This window comes from Colletotrichum graminicola (genome assembly GCF_000149035.1).
Source record: "Colletotrichum graminicola M1.001 genomic scaffold supercont1.2, whole genome shotgun sequence".
NCBI classification, from domain to species: domain Eukaryota; kingdom Fungi; phylum Ascomycota; class Sordariomycetes; order Glomerellales; family Glomerellaceae; genus Colletotrichum; species Colletotrichum graminicola.
Genome location: NW_007361006.1, coordinates 610393 through 628768, shown reverse-complemented (window position 1 = coordinate 628768; position 18376 = coordinate 610393). Strand labels below are relative to the sequence as shown.

Genomic DNA, 18376 nt, shown 5'->3' with positions numbered 1-18376 from the left:
GCCGACCGTCTTCCATGTTGGTTACCCTCTCTATCCGTACTGCCTTCGCCCTCCATCTCCACAATTCTCACCCCTCTCTAGTCGTCCTGACTGGCTCATCCCCCCCCCCTTCTAACTCCCCTCTCCGCGTCCCACACGCCCCGGACTCGCGCTAGCTTGCTTTTCTTCTCTGTACCGTCCTCTCTGGGCTGGCCCCCCTGGCAGGCTCTCTCTCTCTCCCTCTCACGCTTCCGTGGTGTTCTGGGTTCGCTGTGGCTTTGGCCCTTCCTTCCGACTGACCTGCCTAAGTAAACTAACCGGGTCCCGACCGCCCGACTTTCTTCCTTCCCTCGCCCGTCCGTCCCTGCTTCCTACTCCACACCCATCTGCCCGTCTGTTCCATCCTATCCGTTCATCGTTACCCACACTTTGTCGATTCACCACCTCGAACTCGCCTGCCGCCTGTCAGTCAAATGGTCGCCGGCCCATTTCGACCTCACTTCCCCACGACATCTGAGAGAACCGCCCTCTCGTAGCACCACGATCTCCTTCTGGACTGACTTCGCCCACAGTCCCATTCACCATGGCGATAGCCATGGGCTGGCAGAAGCCCGACAATGTCGCCGGCTCGTCGGCCCCGGCTATCATGGTCGGCCTGTTCGTCGCCTCGGGCGGATTGCTCTTTGGCTACGACACTGGGTAAGCAGCCCCCCCCGAACCCCGATTCGCGACTGTGTGTCCTGAGGCACAAGAGGGATACGAGGCACGCCATGGCCGCTCCTCGTGGGGCTTGGTGTGGAATCTATGAGGCTGATTCGCGATGGACTTTAGAACAATCAACGGCATCATCTCCATGACTGCTTTCCGACGAGACTTCACGACCGGCTACACCGAGAACGGCCTGCCCACCATTTCGCCCGCCGAATCTTCCATCATCGTTGCGATCCTGAGCGCCGGTACCGTCCTCGGCGCCCTTTTGGCCGCGCCCATCGGTGATGCCTGGGGCCGTCGCATCTCGCTTATCCTGTCCGTCGGCGTCTTCAGCTTTGGCGGCATTTTCCAAGTCTGCGCGCACGATATTCCAATGCTCTTGGTTGGAAGGTATGCTGGGGGAAACAATACCATTGTCCATCTGCCGTGGAGCGCGTTGCTGATGAAACATGCAGGTTTTTTGCTGGTATCGGAGTTGGTTCCATCTCGGTGCTCGTGCCCGTCTACCAGTCAGAAATGGCCCCGAAGTGGATTCGAGGTACTCTCGTATGTGCCTATCAGCTTTCCATCACGATAGGTCTATTGTCTGCATCCTTCGTCAACATCTTGACCGAGAAGTTGGATACCGCCGCCGCATACCGGGTACCTCTCGGCCTTCAGCTAGTGTGGGCTGTCGTTATCTCCGTCGGTCTTCTCATTCTTCCCGAGACACCACGCTTTCTCGTTAAGCAGGGCAAGCCGGAGGCAGCAGGTCTTTCCCTCAGCCGCCTTCGGCGTCTCGACATTACGCACCCTGCTCTGCTCGAAGAGCTTCAGGAAATTGTTGCCAACCACGAATATGAACTCACGCTTGGCCCAGACTCCTACAAGGAAATCTTTTATGGGTCTCCTCATCTCGGCCGACGAACTCTTACAGGTTGCTGCCTGCAGATGCTGCAGCAACTCACAGGTATCAACTTCATCATGTACTACAGCACATCCTTCTTCGATGGCGCCAAGGTCGAGAACCCTTATTTGAAGGCTCTCATTATTAACATCATCAATGTTGTCTCGACTGTCCCGGGTCTCCTCGTCATTGAATCCTGGGGTCGACGCAAGCTTCTCATGGTCGGCGCCATGGGCATGGCGGTTTGCCAGCTTCTCATTGCCTCCTTTACCACGGCAGCCGGAGAGAACCTGCAGCAGGCCGCCCAGACGATACTCATCGTCTTCTGCGCCGTCAACATATTCTTCTTCGCAGCATCGTGGGGACCCGTGTGCTGGGTCATCACGTCCGAGATATATCCCCTGAAGGTCCGTGCCAAGGCCAACTCGATATCAACCGCCTCAAACTGGCTGCTGAACTTCGGCATTGCATACGGCACACCGTTCATGGTTGGCCAGGGGGCCGGCTCGGCTGATATCGGCCCCAAAATCTTCTTCCTCTGGGGTGCCTTTTGTATATTGGCTGTTCTTTTTGTGTGGTGCATGGTCTTCGAGACCAGTAAGATCAGTCTGGAGCAGATTGACGAAATGTACGAACGTGTCGACTACGCCTGGAACAGCACCAGGTTCGAACCAAGTTGGAGTTTCCAACAAATGCTAGACGAGGGCTGGTCACCAAGCGGTCAGCCCCCGCCAGAACATGAACTGCAGCAAACGCAGACCAACTCAACCACACAATCATCACAAACAAACTCAAATTCGGCAACATCAACAAACACGGGCGCTACTGGGAACTCGACTTCAGCAGAAGCGAAGATGCTGTCCCAAATGGGCAATGTGGACTTCAGCTATTGATCATTATACCCATTATCCACTTTAAATGTGCTGGTTACCATTGCCACTCTTCTTCTTCCATTGATTTTTCTTTCTTTGTTTTCTTATTTCCGAATCATATCCCGGATAGCAGCGTTGGAGTTTATGATGAACGGAGTTTACGGGGGGTTTACTGGTTATGACCACCGACGGACGGTTGGTTTTTTTTTTTGGGGGGGGGGGGATGATACAAGTGGAAATGGGAAATGCCACCACGTCACTTGGACAAGGAAGAAAGAAATCACGGTCGACATTGGCGCGAAAATCCCATGTCTTAACGACGGAGTCACCGTTCATGGCGCAAAGAAGCCGATTTACCAAACCACCTCTTCGGGCTTAAAACACCTAACAGAAGACGGTGTAGGAAAGGCAGCTTTGACCAGCAGAGAAGATGGGAAGGGGGCGTAGTAGTCCCGTTGTTATCTACGAATTTGACTCAACTTAGTCCAGCTTTGCGTCTGTGCCCTTTGCTGTTTCCGTGACACCATGAATCCCCAGCACCAGTCTCTGACACGGAACACACTCTACCCAACGCGGTTGAGTAGATGTGTTGTTAAAGCAAGCATACACTTAGGGACAGCTCTGGACCCCAAGAAAACTACAAGCTATAAACTCCCGGTGTTGTGTTATTGCTTCCTGCATTAGATGGCTAACCTGGGGATATATAATTGGCCAAAACCTTGACACGTTCCCACATGCTTAGGGGTTGACTTCACCTCAATGGCTTTCACCCGAACTCTTTGTAAATTCAGAATCTTTTGCGTTAGTCCGAGGATGTTAAGGGCGGCATAAGATCTGTCCTCGATGACTGGTCCCAAACGACGAGTAAACCAATGCACTGACTTGGTTCTGTCAGTATACCAAGCACAATTACCGTCTACGCAATTCGATACCCTTGTTCGTTTCTACCTAATCACTCACAACCAGTCACTCCTACTGCGCATCATCCTAGCATCTATGTTATCTGGTAGTGGAATATGCTCAGCGCTCAACTCACCGGAAAGACATATCATGTCGTAGCTGTGACCTCGGCAGGATTCAAGAATAACGAGGCCTCGAACGCAAGTGGCTAATACGCCAAGATTCCGAGATAATAATTACGTGACAAAACATGGAACTCTTCCAACGCCTCGACGATGACATCGCAAACCTTATCATCGGCCATGGTCTCCTGAACCTAGAAACTCTCCGTTTCGCTACTGATGAGGAAGTCCAGAGCGCGGCCACTCTGGCTCTGCAAATGGCAGACCCCGACATGCAGCTCGCCATTGCCATGCAGCAGAGCATCGCTGTAGACCGACGATCACCCAACGGCGACGATAATCCCAACGACCCCCGCGAGCCCGGGCCAAGACGGTACATCCCCTGGGAAGAGCGCAACCGCCTCCTCGCCGAAAGTAGGCCCAGCAGTGCAGCGTCCTCTGAGGCCGAAGAAGGCGATGACCGAGGGCCTGACTGTGTTGTCTGCGCCGGTGGCCGGCAGCCCAAGAGCTGCCTCCCCTGCGGTTGCTGGATGTGCCCGCGGTGCCTTCGGGCCTGTATCCGGGCGGGCCTGCGGCCGGGGAGCTGGCCTCCGCGGTGCTGCGAGCCGCTGCACCAAGAGCAAATCGAGCTGGCGGACCGGAGCCGTCCTGGATTATTGGGCTTGTACGAGCAGATCAGGGTGGAGAACGAGACCAGCGGCGACGAGAGGGTGTACTGCGCCAGGCCGGCGTGTGCGTCGTTTATACCGCCTCGGGGACCGCACGTCAGGGAGGATGAGATGGAGTGCCCGGCGTGCGGCGAGGGGACGTGTCGACGGTGCAGGCAGGCCATACATCCTGGGCGGCCGTGCCGGGAGGAGGATGAGGACGAGATGCTGATGGACGCCATGGACGCGTATAGCCTCTCGCCTTGCCCGCGGTGTCGCCGGATCATCGAGCTGGCGGCCGGATGCCATCACATGACGTAAGTGAAGTGTCTATACAATGCGCAACCCACGCCCTCGAGTCCGCTAACGAGTATCCTTTCTTTTCCGATCACCGCAGGTGCCCGTGCGGGTATGAGTTCTGCTTCCAATGCGGCGGCGCTTGGCATGGAGGATGTACTCGTGGGTGCGGGCTCTATCCACAGGAGGGGCAAAACCGTGTCCCGGTGCGCGAGCGAGACGGGAGATATCATCAGGGGCAGAACCCGGACGACTTTCCCGCGATTGTGCGGCAGGAGGGTGTGCCTCAGCCTGAGCCTCTACCTCAACCACTACCGCTACCGGGACCGGAACCAGTACCGCAAGAGCAGCCGATGCAACTGCCACAAGCCGGCTTGTTTCGTCCACAAGCGGATGATGGTTTGTGGGAACCTATACCCCCAGGTCAGTGACTCCCATCCCAGTCAGAAGAGAACAGAGAGAAAGTGCGTGTGCTTGTGTGCAAGGCTTATAAGAACAGCCTCAGCTCCGTTCAATGTTCGTCTAGCAGGTCGCCCCGCTCCAACTAATTGTAGCTGAATGAGTCCAGCTTCCGCCTGCTATCTTTGACAGGGTCTGGGAACCGCCTGCTAACTATTGGACTGTAGAACTTCTCCAGGCAATGCATCAGCAGAGGTTTCAGATGATGGACTGGCCATATATGGAGGATATGCAGCGCGAAGACCGCAATCGACAGGGTCGAGGCCGGTATAGCATCGTTATGTATTATACAGACGGGTCCAACACTGAGGTTAACTCGACCCCCCCAGCCACTAGACGACACTTCGCTGACTAGGACCTGTAGCCCGAGAATCGAAACTGGAGAGCCGACCCCAGAGCTCATCGTCGTAGACCCCAGGAGGGCGCGCGTGCGTGGCCCATTTTCGAGATCCACCCCGAGGACCCCCAGTGCAACCACCACCTCCCCACGTCATGGGAAGTCGAGAATATGAACAACCGGCCGATGCCGCCGCAGTGCATCTTCTGCAGGTCGCGGGACGGGGCTGTCTATTTCCGGTGCCAGGTATGCGGCGTCGTGGCGTGCAGCATGCACAACACTACCCGGTTTGGGTTGACGTGGGCGCAGGCGGTGATGATTCGCCAGCGGTTGCAGGACCGGGTTTGGATCGAGGAGCCGCGGCACAGAAGAGGTGAGTCTTTCTCTTGGTGGTGATTTGTTTCTCCTTTCGAGTGGACGTGGCTGACGCGAATGAATGCAGGCTGGCTCCGACATGCTCTCGGGCTCTGGTAAGTCCGACTCCTCAATGGAGAACGGGGAGCTGCTGGCGCCGGTTATTGGATTCAATATTTCTGCCAAAGTGGGTGGCAGGGCTGGTCTCCTGAGGAGGTGACGGGTGGCGGTCTCGAGAACAGCAGGAAAGATGGAGCTATGGTCGTCAAGGGGTATGGATATATGTGGACTTGCCTCGTAATACCTAGGTACTGAATAGACTTCCATTCAGCCCATGGCTTCGCAAAACATTTATATTGCATACAATAGACTTTTTGAAGCCTTTTTCTTCATCTTCATCTTCTTCTTCTTCTTCTTCTTCTTCTTCTTCTTCTTCGCTGATAAACAGAACCTTCGGTGTAAATGATCTAGCGATGAACGGGCTACCCTGGATTCATTACATCAGTAGCTTAATAGACTGATCCTTGATGACCACATAATGCCACAAGTAGCTTCAATTCTGGTTTTCTGGTACGTGCACTGTCCCGATTGGAATCTTGCCTCTCTCTGGTATCGCGCTATCGGGCTTGACATGAACAAGACATGTTGTGAACTGCTTCTGTTTCAATCAAACTCATTTCGATTGCGTTATGGTGGTGCAGTGAAAAAGCAAGGTGAATCGAATCACTTAACGACACCGGATTATTGTTTTCTACGATGCATGTTGCTTACAATAGTTTCACCAGAGGCGTAATAAAATTTGTATCAAAGGATCCTTGTACGGATGACTCTTTTCAATGTAATGGGAGTAACTGTGGGGGCGTCCTCATGTTTGTTGATATCTATTTTGTTGCTGCCTGGCAAGACTACTGCTAGAACAACGAGCGACTTTTGGATAAAGATCTCGAAAATAGCATGGCCGTTGGACAGCAGGGAGTTATGTAATCATCGCCAAGCCATCTACATATGCGGCCCCACTACGCGGGTCCACATCCCGGGCACAAGTGGAACCGAGGGGGATCGATTCCAGATTGCAAATTGGGCCGGCCTGGGATATCGCAATTCTGCCACTTGCAACACCACGTCCAAACTGCCCCAATATCGACAGTAGAGCTCCGACTGCTCGGGCCCGCAGCCCAAAATGTCACTCTCATCAGACGAGGAAGACCTAGTTCTCTCCGACGACGAATCCATTGCGTCCGGATCTGGTGGCGACGGCGAGGAGCTGCCCCCGCGACCCTTGCACCACAACTACTTCGCACCCCCCTTCTATGGCCGCCCGCCAACCCCTCTACCGCCTTCGCCATCACTCACGTCGCTCCTCCGACCTTCGCGACCGACGACCCCTGATGCCTCAGATGACGACTTCGAGCCCCTCCCCCGCGCATCGCCGCAGGTACCGACCTACGAATACTACGGCTTCGTGCTGTACCTTTTCTCGACCTTGACCTTCCTCGTCTACTTGCTGTGGTCATACCTCCCTTCTCCCTTCCTGCACGCATTGGGAATCGAATACTACCCGAACCGGTGGTGGTCGCTCGCGATCCCAGCCTTCCTGACGATGCTGGGCGTGTACATCTATATCGCGCTCGCGGCCTACAATACAGAGATCTTGACGCTGCCGCTGAGCTCTATTGAGACAGTCGTCGATGAAGCTTCTAAAGTGGGGGTGATTGATAGCAAAGGGCGGCTCAGGGACGGACCAAAGAGAAGATCGAGGGACAAAAGGGATAACCGGCTTCCCGGGGGAGGGTACAATTGGAAGAATATATGGAATGAGGGGACAGACGCTGTGATGGACATTCCGCTGGCTGGTGCTTGCGAAGTGCTCTACGGAGAAGGGCGGGATTTCGAGTCGGAAGATGACTATATTGTAACATGACATGATATTTGGGGTTTGGCAAATTTACCCAGAGTTGACGAGTTTTTGAATTATATGAGATACCCACTTATGCAGCTTCACAAGTATACTGCGCCTTTCAAATTGTATGTGAAATAGGAACGGATTAATGGGATAGAGAAACTTTCTCCATAAAGCCCTAAAGGTCGTCTCGATGGTTTTGTAAACATCGATTGAAAATGTCGCAACATGCAATTGCGAACAGCTATGTTTCGGTGAACCAGCTTACACCGAGAGCTTGTACAGTGTGTCGCGCTACGGCACGGTGGGGCTGTGGCTGGAGACTCAGCCTTGCACCTTCTGCCAACCACCGCGCCAAATTCTGTCAAGACGCGATCTTCAACTGGGTGCAGCATCGCAACAACCCACCACACCGCCTTCGAACCATCTCAATCATCTCGGTGGATTGTCGCATCATATCTATAAGTCTAAAAAAAATAGAAAAAAATGTCTCAACAACCGCTGTCATCGTCGCTCCAGCCGACCGACATTTACGGAGGAGGTAAGAAGGTCATTCCCGCTCCACGATGCGCGTCACCCAATCTAACGATTGCAAACAGACGAGGTTTCCGCCCTAGTTCTCGACCCAGGCTACTGCACCACGCGCGCTGGCTTTGCAGGCGAAGATGTCCCCAAGTCCGTCTTCCCGTCCTTCTACGGCCGCGTCGGCTCCTCCGATGCCCCGACCACTGTCTTCGGCGACGAGTGCCTGATTCCCCGCGCCGACCTCGAGGTTCGCAACTACATGTCACGCGACAGCGTCGTCGAGGACTGGGATGTTGCCAGCAAGCTCTGGGAGCATATGCTCATCACGCGCCTCCAGCCCGCCCGCCCAACTCCCCCGTCCAAGAACGGCCTCAACGATGATCCGAAAGAGGAAGTGGAAGGCACGGCCAACGGGGACGTTGACATGGCCATGGAGGACGTCGAGACACAGGAGAAGGCTCTGCAAGAGAACCCGCTTCTGATGACCGAGGCGCCCTGGAACAACGCCAAGTCCAGAGAGAAGGCCATTGAGATCATCATGGAGAACTGGGGCTGCCCTGCTTTCTGGCTCAGCCGAACGCCTGTACTGGCTGCTTTCGCCGCCGGCAAGGCTAGCGCTCTAGTCATCGACGTCGGCGGCTCCAGCACGTCTGTCACAGCGATTCACGACGGTATGGTCCTTAAGCGATCCATTCAGAAGTCTCCTGTTGGCGGCCTGTGGCTGTCCTCTCAGATCCGCAGCCTCTGGGAGACCTCAGAGCCCAAGATCGATCCCATCCCTACGTTTATGGTTGAGAACAAGACCCCCGTCGACGCCGGCGCGCCTCCCCAGTTTAAGCAGCGCCAATTCGGCTTCTCCATCACCGATTCGTTCCGCGCCTACGAGGACGAGCGTCTCATCACTGAGTTCAAGGAGTCGGTGGTAGAGACCTGGCGTGGACCCGGCAAGTACTCGATGCCTCAGAATGAGGACTTTGCCAAGACACAGCCTGGCCGCGTTTTCGAGTTCCCCAACGGCGCCAACCAGATGTGGCGTGAACAGCGATACAAGGTCTCGGAAGGCATGTGGGATGAGACGGCAGCGTTCCCTACCAACAGCGAGGAGTTCCGCCTGAATAAGTCCCAGACAATCCCCGAGCTGATCCGTGCTGCCCTGAACGCCGTCGATGTCGACTTGCGCCCCAACCTTCTCGGTAACATTGTTGTCACCGGCAGCACCAGCTTGCTTAATGGCTTTAACGACCGCCTGAACAACGAGCTGACGGCCATGTACCCCGGCCTCAAGATCAAGATCCACGCCGCTGGTCTCTCCAGCGAGCGCCGGTTCGGTGCTTGGATCGGTGGCAGCATCCTAGCCAGTTTGGGTACCTTCCACCAGATGTGGATCTCGCGCAAGGAGTACGAGGAGAACGGTGTCAGCATCGTCGAGAAGCGTTGCAAGTAAACACGGTGGTGATGGAGAGAACATTACGTCGGACACGGGAAGCAGGAGTATGGCGGGAGGGTCATCATTCGCGTTTACGCGTTGCTAAAGAAAGGGCGTACGGAGTTTGCAAAAAAGGCTTTTTCTGATAATCAGAGAGGGAGGGTGTCAAAAGATTACGCACCGAAACCGTTGTGAAGGGGTGCCAGCTGTACGTGTATGCAAGCGTCCCTTGGATGGAACTAGATATTCTACGGAATACACAAAAGTGTCAAACTAGCTGCGCTGTGATCAATCACCACTGTAGAGACTTCTGGCCCTTCTCTTAAATAAGAGAGATGCGCTGACCCGTCGTCACTGCCTGGACTACTCATGCAAAAGCAGAAGAAGAAAAAAAGGTAAGCCGACATGATTGGAGGATTATGCCGAAGCAGCAAAGAGGGCAATCGCACAGGAAACAAGAAGCCTCGTCTTAATGCACAATCGTATATGCCACACCTTGGCGATGGTCAACGCTATACTGACCACCTCAGGCATGGCAAGGACGGCCTTCTGGTTAAGAATATGACACTGTTGCTTTGAGTATCAGCAGTTCTCGGTTCGGGAGTATGAGATGTCGCACTCTGGTTCTGATAGGCTCTTCGTCGTCGCCTGTAGTTCTGCAAACGCTTGCTAATTGCGACCAGAAACCGATCCTTTACCACTCACTGACTGTATTACCCTGCGCGTCTCTCCCAGGTAGGCGGATGGCTTGCAAAGTTGTCGGTCTTCGTGCTCCCGTTTTTTCTGTCCTTTGCTCTTCTGATTTCTATGGGCGTCAACGTGAGGTTTCCCCCCCGTTCTTTCTATTCTCGGATGTAGCGACTAATGGCTTCGCTTCGTTGCGTAGGGGGGACAAGGCCCGCCCACTTCCCTCTTCCACGCTTCTCCACCACCTCATACCTCTTTGACCTCACACCTCTCTACTACCAAAGCAAGAACCCTCAACACAGTTGGTGACGGCCAAGACCCTCTCAAGTTAGGAAGCCAGCCAACCAAACTGCCATTATTCAATACATATAACTTTTGCCACTACGGTGTCAAACGAGTATCGATCAATATATGCTTTCACTCACATCGATGCCCCATCAACGACAACATTCTTCTAACGCCAGTCTGCCAATTATCACCATACCACATTCGTCCTTACATTCGGCAAGGGGCAGGCGGGGCTTACTTACCTTAGCTCGCTGTTGAATTTAGGTATGGCAGAAACAGCTCCAGCAGCCTCGACCGGGGTAAAACGGGCAGGCACAGACCACGAAACATGGCTGCCTTCTTCCAACGCAGACTGATTGGCTGACACTCAATGCCTCAGGCACCCATGCAGGAATCGCACCTGAGTCACCCAAATTTCTGCGGCTCTACGTGAACTTTCCCTCCTGCTTCCCCCAGAGCCGAGCGACGCGTCGCCCCATCGACTTCACGAGCTTCCACCAAACGAACACAGTCCCCGCCGCATCGCCAACAACAACTCAAGGCATGGTATAGATCTGGAAACGGTCGGCGCACAATATCGGAGGTGCCAGAGGGGCGGTATTCGTGCAAAACATCGACAATATGGGCGCCGAAACTCCCAAGTCCCCACCCCCTAGCGAGCTTGCTCAAAAGACCCAGGACGCACAGGACGACGAGCAGATAGAGCGAACCCTGAGTCAGCTCCAAAATGGCGGCGACCTAGGTATTACTCTTGACGACACGCCATTCGACCAATCTGGTAAAGCAGACGACGCCCAAGACTTTGAAGATATCAGCGACGATGATCTCCCGGATGAAGAGGAAGGCAACGTCGCTACTTCCTTGTCCGTTCCAGGCCTCACCGACGACGGAGGTACGAGTAACGACACCGACGACTTGTTTGGCGATGGCCCTTCCTCCCCAATCGAGGCGCCTGGTCCGCCATCGCCGGCCCCTCACGTTCACGATCTCGATGATGCCGATGCGTCCCAATACCGAGACATCAACTTCGACCCTGAGCCTGGATACGAGGCCGCCAACCAGGATCCTGAGATCCCTGCGCCCGCAGAGACTGCCGAAGACCTGGTCAAGCAAGCCTGGCCGACTTGGCAGAAGGGTGTCATACTGAAATGGAACGAACTCCTGCCTCCCAAGAAGGCTCGGTGGATCGAGAAGAAGCCTTCCAAGAAGCCCAAGCTCCTCATGTTCTCCAAACTCACACTGGATCTCGCTGCCGATCAAGAAAAGCTTTTTCGCATTCCTGGACCCGCAACCGTGACCCGGAAGCAGCGACGGATTGACGACGACTCCAAAGGGCTCGTGGCATGCGCGCTGCAGGAATCCTCGGATGAGGCTGAAGCAGAAGAATTCAACCTCGAGCAAGACTCTGACTCGGAGGCTGTTGCGGGATTCACACTCCAGGACATCGAGATGGTGTGCGATGACTGGTCCATTCGCATCGAGCAGGCCGAGCAAGATTTTAGTGACCAGAAGGCAAAAGAAGCAGCGGCCGAGGCGGCAACAGCTGCATCCATCAAGCGCGCCCACGACGATGCTTTCGACTTTGACTGGGAGGCTGAGTTTCTTGAGGATGAAGAAGCAAAACCGCCACCACGAAAGAAGACGCGTCCTCCACCGCCAAAGGGTCTGCCCGAGATTCCGCGGTTCACCGCACCCTCCTTCGACTCCTTCGAGGACGTGACCAAACGTGCATCCAAGCGCGTCATTCTCGACCTGAACGACCCTTACCTAATCTTGGAAGAAGCCGAATCACAGCGTGGCCCCAAGCGTCAGCGCGTTGAGCATAAGATGACGCGCATGGCTAACGGTCACATGAGACCTGACTTGTCCTCTCGCTTTAATATGTCCAACGACGATGCGTACGAGGCGCTGAAAGAGAATCACCAGCACAAGGTCAGAGCGACTCTGGGCAACCTTGCCGTTGAGCACAGTATGCCGGCTCTCAAACTTGCATGGCCCTTCTACAAGGTCAAGCTGGACATTCGCAGAGACGGATTCCATCGACCTCAGTTCAAGTTCGGAAAGCACGAACGGCAGACCATCAGATTCAGCAAGCTGGGTTTCCACAAGCGTAAAACGATGAAGGGTAAAGCACACGAAGTCTTCAAAACAACAAAAGATTTGGGCATCACGGACAACTCTACAGCCGTACTCTTCGAGTACTGCGAGAGGACACCTCCGGTTCTCTCCAACTTTGGCATGGGAAACCGTGTCATCAACTACTACCGCAAAAAGAAGGTGGACGATGAGGAGACGCCACCAAAGATGGACATCGGCGAATCACACGTTCTGTTGCCTGAGGACAGATCACCGTTCGCCATCTTCGGCGAGGTCGAAGTCGGCCAAACGATGCCTACTTTGCACAACCAAATGTACCGGGCACCCATCTTTAAACATAAGCCACGGTCTACCGACTTCCTATGCATCCGGAGCTCAACGGGCGTCAACGGATCAAACTGGTATCTGCATAAGATTGATCATCTTTACGTGGTTGGCCAAACATTTCCTTCTGTCGAGGTTCCAGGTCCTCACTCCAGAAAGGTTACCAATGCCTCCAAGAACAGGATCAAGATGATCTCGTACCGCATGATGAGGAGGAATGAGCATAACCTGGTCAACTTATCGGAGGTTACGAAGCACATTGCCGAAAGCACAGATGCCCAAAACAGACAAAAACTGAAGGAGTTCCTCGTCTACGCCAAGGTTGAGAAAGGCCTTTGGGGGCTGAGACCGAATGAACAGCTGATGGACGAAAATTCTATTCGTGCCATGATCAAGCCTGAAGACGTCTGCTTGATCGACGGCATGCAGCTAGGAATGCAAATGCTCGAAGATGCTGGGTTTGACCCCAACAACGTCAATCTTGACGAGGAGAACGAAGAGCCTGCCGAGGAAGATGACGATGAACGCACCGGCGCAGGCACCGCCAAAGGCAGCAAAAAGGCTGCCGAGAAGAACGAAGAGAAACTGGCTGACAAGATGGCGCCGTGGAAGACCAGCAAAGCCTTCATTGATGCATGCGCTGGCAAGGCCATGCTCAAGCTCCATGGGCAGGGAGATCCGACTGGCCACGGCCTTGGTTTCAGTTTCATACGGACCTCAATGAAGGGTGGCTACATCGAGACTGTTCAGAAGGGTGGCTCTCATACCACTGCCGCTGATGCTATGGCGGCGCATCCGGACACACAGCGTATGAAGAACGGGCACGCTTACAACGTCAAGGAGCAAGAACAAATGTACAGAAAGGGCATTCGCGAAATCTGGGAAAAGCAGAAGTCTAGCCTGGAGGACAGCACAGAGAAGGATGACGACCTAGTCGTCCCTCCGCCGCCAGATGAAGACGACCGATTCAACCCGCAGAGAGCCCAGACCCCCGCGCACGCCGACGAAGGAATGAGCCAAATCACTGGCCTGACAACATCCACCAGTCGGAACCAACGAAAGAAGCTGAAGATCACCCGAGAAGTTCTCAATGAGCAGGGCGCTGTCGAGCAAAAGGTCATTGTCATCGAAGACCCTGTCATTATAGACCGATACATCAAGAGAAAGAAGGAGTTGGAGTTGGAGGATTTCAAGTACGAACTCCCACCACGGTTACCCGATCCCGATCCCCTTTCAGGTCTATCCTTCAATATTCATGCGTTCCCCGCTCACATAATCATGTGTTTAGTATCTACGAAGGACGACCCACCGGAGTCGCTGACGACGACCGACGCCGCCTGGTTGAGTACGCGGTATCCTTCAGTAGATGCCGGACACTTGATTAACCACATAGCAGAATTGATAAGGAGCTCGAACGGCTCAACAGAAACAAGCAACGCCGCATCGGACGAGAGCAACAGAAAGGGCTCCACCGATCGAAGAGCGGAACCGACGCCGGTTCCCCCGAGGCAGACCGGGCTGCCACTGGCACTACCCGCAAGTGTGCCAATTGTGGACAGGTCGGACACATCAAGACCAACAAAAAGTATTGCGCCTTTTGTTTTTCTTCTGCCTCCCCGCCCAACCTCAGACCTCAAGATCATGTTCAGACGTGGGGGAAACCTTCGTTTTGTTCTGCAGCGCAAGTTCCTGCTCCAGCGGCGTCGGAGGGTGCTAGTTCACCCCAAGGTAACCCCGTACCCTTCACTGCAAAGACGCGACGAGCTGCAAAAGCCAAAGAGCCGCGAACCCGCAAGCTCAAGGGGCAAGCAGCTGGTGGTCAAACAGCCAGCGGCATCCAAGGGAGAGCCCAGAGAGCCTCCAAAACCCAAGCCCAAAAAGTACAAGTACAATAAGTACACTCAGAAGCTGTACTGGCACAGCAGCACTGTCAACAACAGCAGGGTCACATAAGCATCTCGTAGTTCGAATGCTCTGTACCCGAGCACCAATACCCGTCGCTTGGGGACATTTTTTCCTTTTCCTTTTCACTGTCACTTTCGTTTTTGTTTCGTTTCGTGCGCGCCTTCCCAAACCCGACTTTTCCGCACCCAAGCTGACTGACTTTTGCAAAGGCTTTGTCCTATGCTCAACGGTACGATGAAAACCGACAACGGCATCGCAGAGCATGGTGGATTTGGCACCTACAATGCTCCGGCGACCGGTGCCGGCTCTCCTGGGCAGTGAATGCTTGGCAACAACGTCGATTTCGGACGACAAATTTGGCAGCTCTCAGTAGCTACGACGGACCGCGCGCTGCAGGGTTGCACATCGGAACATGGTTGAGAAGGCCAAGGAACCGGACAGCCGGTATCTGCTCCCAGTGGCTACCAATGGATAACATGCGACTCCTGCAGCTGGTCGCTTAACTACCGACGAACTTTCCAGAACAGGAAAGGCCCCCATAATCAACCGTCACCGGTTGCTAACAATAGAATCATGCCAAGACCTACACGCAAGGGGTTAAGGTACGGCGACCAAGTTGAGGTTGATAAGAGAGAAACCCAGCCTATTGCGTGCGAAAGTCTGGTGCCAGAAGACCTCGGGCATGGGGTCGGACCGACCGTTCCGAAAACGGGAATCATGCATTGGGCAGTCAAGGAAGGGAGGGATGGTATGGACTTTTGGGCTTGGGATTCGGATTGGAACATATGTTACTGGACGGAAAAGAGTGGACTGCTCTCCCAGGAACCATGAAAATTGAGGCCCAAGAGGGGTGTTTGGCAAGCGGTTAAGCAAGCATGTAATGATGCATCGGCACGGCATCTAGTGTTGTTAAGTTTAGCCCCAGCCGCGAAATATGGGCAGCTAATCACACAAGACATTCAAGCGACCAGGCCCTCGGCGACAGAGGTGTCGTAGCTCTGCATTGAGAATGGCATAGGAGCAGCTCACCAAGACTGGGTATCCCTGTTTGGTATGCAGCTCTCCGCTTGAAGAAGTGTGTGTGTGTGTGAGTGTGATGGTGGGTAGGTTGAGAGGGCAGCCAGCAACGTATACAAGAAACCTTCACAGAGCGGCTAATGTTTTTGTTCACACCGGTACGGGGAAAGGAAACGGCCATTCAGCAGGGGAAACAAGCTGCGGCACGACGACAATGCAACATGGATTCAAGTAACGGGAAGATAGGATGGTTGGTGGTGGGTAAATTGGGGGGGAGTTGTCACTCGTGGGAGACTCGGACCTAGCGCGTCACCGCTACCAGATTGGCGAATGGGGCAAAACACGGACGGAGCGGGCTCTATAACGGGCGGCGACGAAGTGAAAGCGCGCTTTGTAATATCCGTAGCATTTCTGAAGCCTGAGTAGGAAGAGGGAGTGGGGGAGTGGGAGTGGAGGAGAAGGTCAAGCACGGGAAGAGAGTGGGATTGGACGGACGGAACAATGGCGATGGCCAGGCGTGACAGGTGACAGAGCGCGGCCCATACAGAAGAGGAGGAAGAAAAAATTTGCTCCGGCCACGTTCAAACGGGTTTGTCGGCGTGGCGGCTTTCGAGAGAGAGAGAGAGGGAGGGAGAGGGAGCAAACAAGGTTGGGAACGCCGTCTGTGATCGATGGGGGAGTTGGGCGAGGAGTGGATTGGGTTGCCCGGCCGGCCAGTCGGTTAGTCAGTCGTTCTGTCAGTCAGTCAGTCAGTCAGTCACCCACTCTTTTGCGGGTACGGATTACCCTTTGGGCCCTTTGGGGTCGTAGAGAGAGCGTCTGGTTGGTGATGGGTTGGGGGTGGTGGTTGGGTGACACACAGGGAAGCAGGGCCAGGAAACTGGAGGTGTGAGAAAGAAGCAGCGTAAGACACAGGAGATGGGTACAATTTACCCACAACGACACGGGATGAAAGGGGTTAATTGGCACGAACCAGAGTTGTGGTCGCGTGGCTGCGGAGCGCGTCTATCCCCCTCCTCTCTTCCACCATGCAGGTCGCCAACTGCTAAAAATAGGATATATTTAGAAACCGCTGCAGCCAGGATGTGGTATATTGCATGACAGGAACGGAGTGGGGCAGGGACATCTGGGAAACATGAGGCAAAGCCCAATCGGCTTGCGGTTTGGCACCTAGGAATATCCGCCTTTGCGTCGAGAAACATGGACGCCGGCCTCACACCGTCACAATGGAACAATGTGCGTGCTTGTGTGTGTGTAGGTGCATGTGCGCAGCGCGCGGGGGAGCGACCGGGGGCTGAGGCATAAGAGGCTCTTTTGCGACTGCGCTACGGAATTAGATATGGGCACCTGGGGGGATGTGATGAGCCGTTGAGGACATGCATTTCCAAGCATATCGTTCGTCCTGCCACCGGCCTCGATTACGTTAGTTTCTTGTCGTTGTGGATGGCCGGCGCTTAACTCAATTATACGGCCAATTTGAAAGGTGGGATCGTAGGGTGATGGGACGGAGAAGGCGAGATTGCGACGACGCAAGTCACATTGTACCTTGGCACTTCTAGGACAATCTTACCAACAAGTCAGGAAAGACGACGTGCTCTGCCGCACGCTAGACACTGCCTAGGCAATGTGTAAAGAAACAAGGGAGAGAGCTAATTCGGGGCGTTTTACTGATGATTCGCAACAGCCCGGTGTAGCTGCATGTTGAGGAAAGCGATCGGACAAGGCCCCCTCACCTCTCACTGAATCGTCCTTTCGCGTTGGTCGTCTTACCGCCAAGGTAGCAGACTTGTCTGAACGAGGAGACGGCAGACCGCGAACTTTGAAGGTTGTTTATAGAGAAGGATGGGGTTGTCGACGAGGCTTGGCAGGTTTTAGGGGAAACTTATCAGATGCCGAGCCCAACGTCGTCTCGAAGCTTGACAGCCGACAAGGTGGGTTGCGCTGGACAGGTTCCACGCGGGTGGGACCGATAACACTTCTCGAACATCGAAACGGACAAGAGCTCTTGCTCTTGGCCCTCAAAGTCCCAAAATCAAGGCAGGCAGAGTGTAATCATGGACGCGGGGTATCGCCGACGGTGGGGAGTGGTCTAATTCGACATGATGGGCGACTGCTTTCGCGTCAAACAGCCGCGGGATGTACGTCGAGGGGTTTGTGAAGCGAAATCTATGCCTACCTAGTTCAGAACCAAGGAAGCGGACAGACATTGTCAAATGGCCGCGACCGATTTGGCAGGTGTCCACACCCCCGGGATGCTCAGACAGAGGATGGGCAGTTGAGGGGTTGATATCTGACCCCCTTCACTCCGCAACCTCAGGTGCGGGAGGAGGAGCAGACGGGCACCTACCTGGGTGGTAGTAGTGGTGCCGGTAGGAGCTGGGAAGTGTTTGTTGGTGATGGCTTCCCTTTGTCATTGGCCGGGGGTAGCGTACGGTAGACACTAAATCCTTATAAGGAGAAATTATAGAGCCAAAGTTCAAGTACTACTCACAAGCGCAGGAACAAAGTGATATTAAGACAAGGCCATGTCATTCGCCCTCATATATGCTTGGACGGACGTCGCGTACTATCCGAAGTGTCGATGAATATTGTGAAAAGCGAAATACTGAGCTAGGTCAGTACGGTCGCCAGAAGACCAAACGC

The 18376-nt window shown here is 54.3% G+C and overlaps 6 protein-coding genes across 6 annotated transcripts; all 6 read left to right on the top strand.

The window, feature by feature from the left end:
* Positions 1–562: 562 nt before the first annotated feature.
* GLRG_00653 (uncharacterized protein) lies at positions 563–2469 on the top strand (the record flags this gene model as incomplete). The annotated part of the gene is made up of 3 exons (XM_008091338.1): positions 563–678; positions 811–1080; positions 1146–2469. 3 exons carry the CDS (start codon positions 563–565, stop codon positions 2467–2469), a joined length of 1710 nt encoding a protein of 569 aa, XP_008089529.1.
* A 1129-nt stretch (positions 2470–3598) lies between these two features.
* On the top strand, positions 3599–4438 carry GLRG_00652 (IBR domain-containing protein; the record flags this gene model as incomplete). Its single annotated transcript, XM_008091337.1, has 1 exon — positions 3599–4438. The coding sequence occupies one exon, from the start codon at positions 3599–3601 to the stop codon at positions 4436–4438; it is 840 nt and encodes a 279-aa protein (XP_008089528.1).
* A 90-nt stretch (positions 4439–4528) lies between these two features.
* GLRG_00651 (uncharacterized protein) lies at positions 4529–5784 on the top strand (the record flags this gene model as incomplete). The annotated part of the gene is made up of 3 exons (XM_008091336.1): positions 4529–4837; positions 5238–5456; positions 5653–5784. The coding sequence occupies 3 exons, from the start codon at positions 4529–4531 to the stop codon at positions 5782–5784; spliced, it is 660 nt and encodes a 219-aa protein (XP_008089527.1).
* Positions 5785–6744: 960 nt separating this feature from the next.
* GLRG_00650 (uncharacterized protein) lies at positions 6745–7485 on the top strand (the record flags this gene model as incomplete). Its single annotated transcript, XM_008091335.1, has 1 exon — positions 6745–7485. One exon carries the CDS (start codon positions 6745–6747, stop codon positions 7483–7485), a length of 741 nt encoding a protein of 246 aa, XP_008089526.1.
* Positions 7486–7950: 465 nt separating this feature from the next.
* GLRG_00649 (actin) lies at positions 7951–9433 on the top strand (the record flags this gene model as incomplete). The annotated part of the gene is made up of 2 exons (XM_008091334.1): positions 7951–8005; positions 8064–9433. 2 exons carry the CDS (start codon positions 7951–7953, stop codon positions 9431–9433), a joined length of 1425 nt encoding a protein of 474 aa, XP_008089525.1.
* Positions 9434–11011: 1578 nt separating this feature from the next.
* On the top strand, positions 11012–14764 carry GLRG_00648 (transcription initiation factor TFIID subunit 1; the record flags this gene model as incomplete). Its single annotated transcript, XM_008091333.1, has 4 exons — positions 11012–14004; positions 14100–14156; positions 14208–14396; positions 14461–14764. 4 exons carry the CDS (start codon positions 11012–11014, stop codon positions 14762–14764), a joined length of 3543 nt encoding a protein of 1180 aa, XP_008089524.1.
* Positions 14765–18376: the final 3612 nt, after the last annotated feature.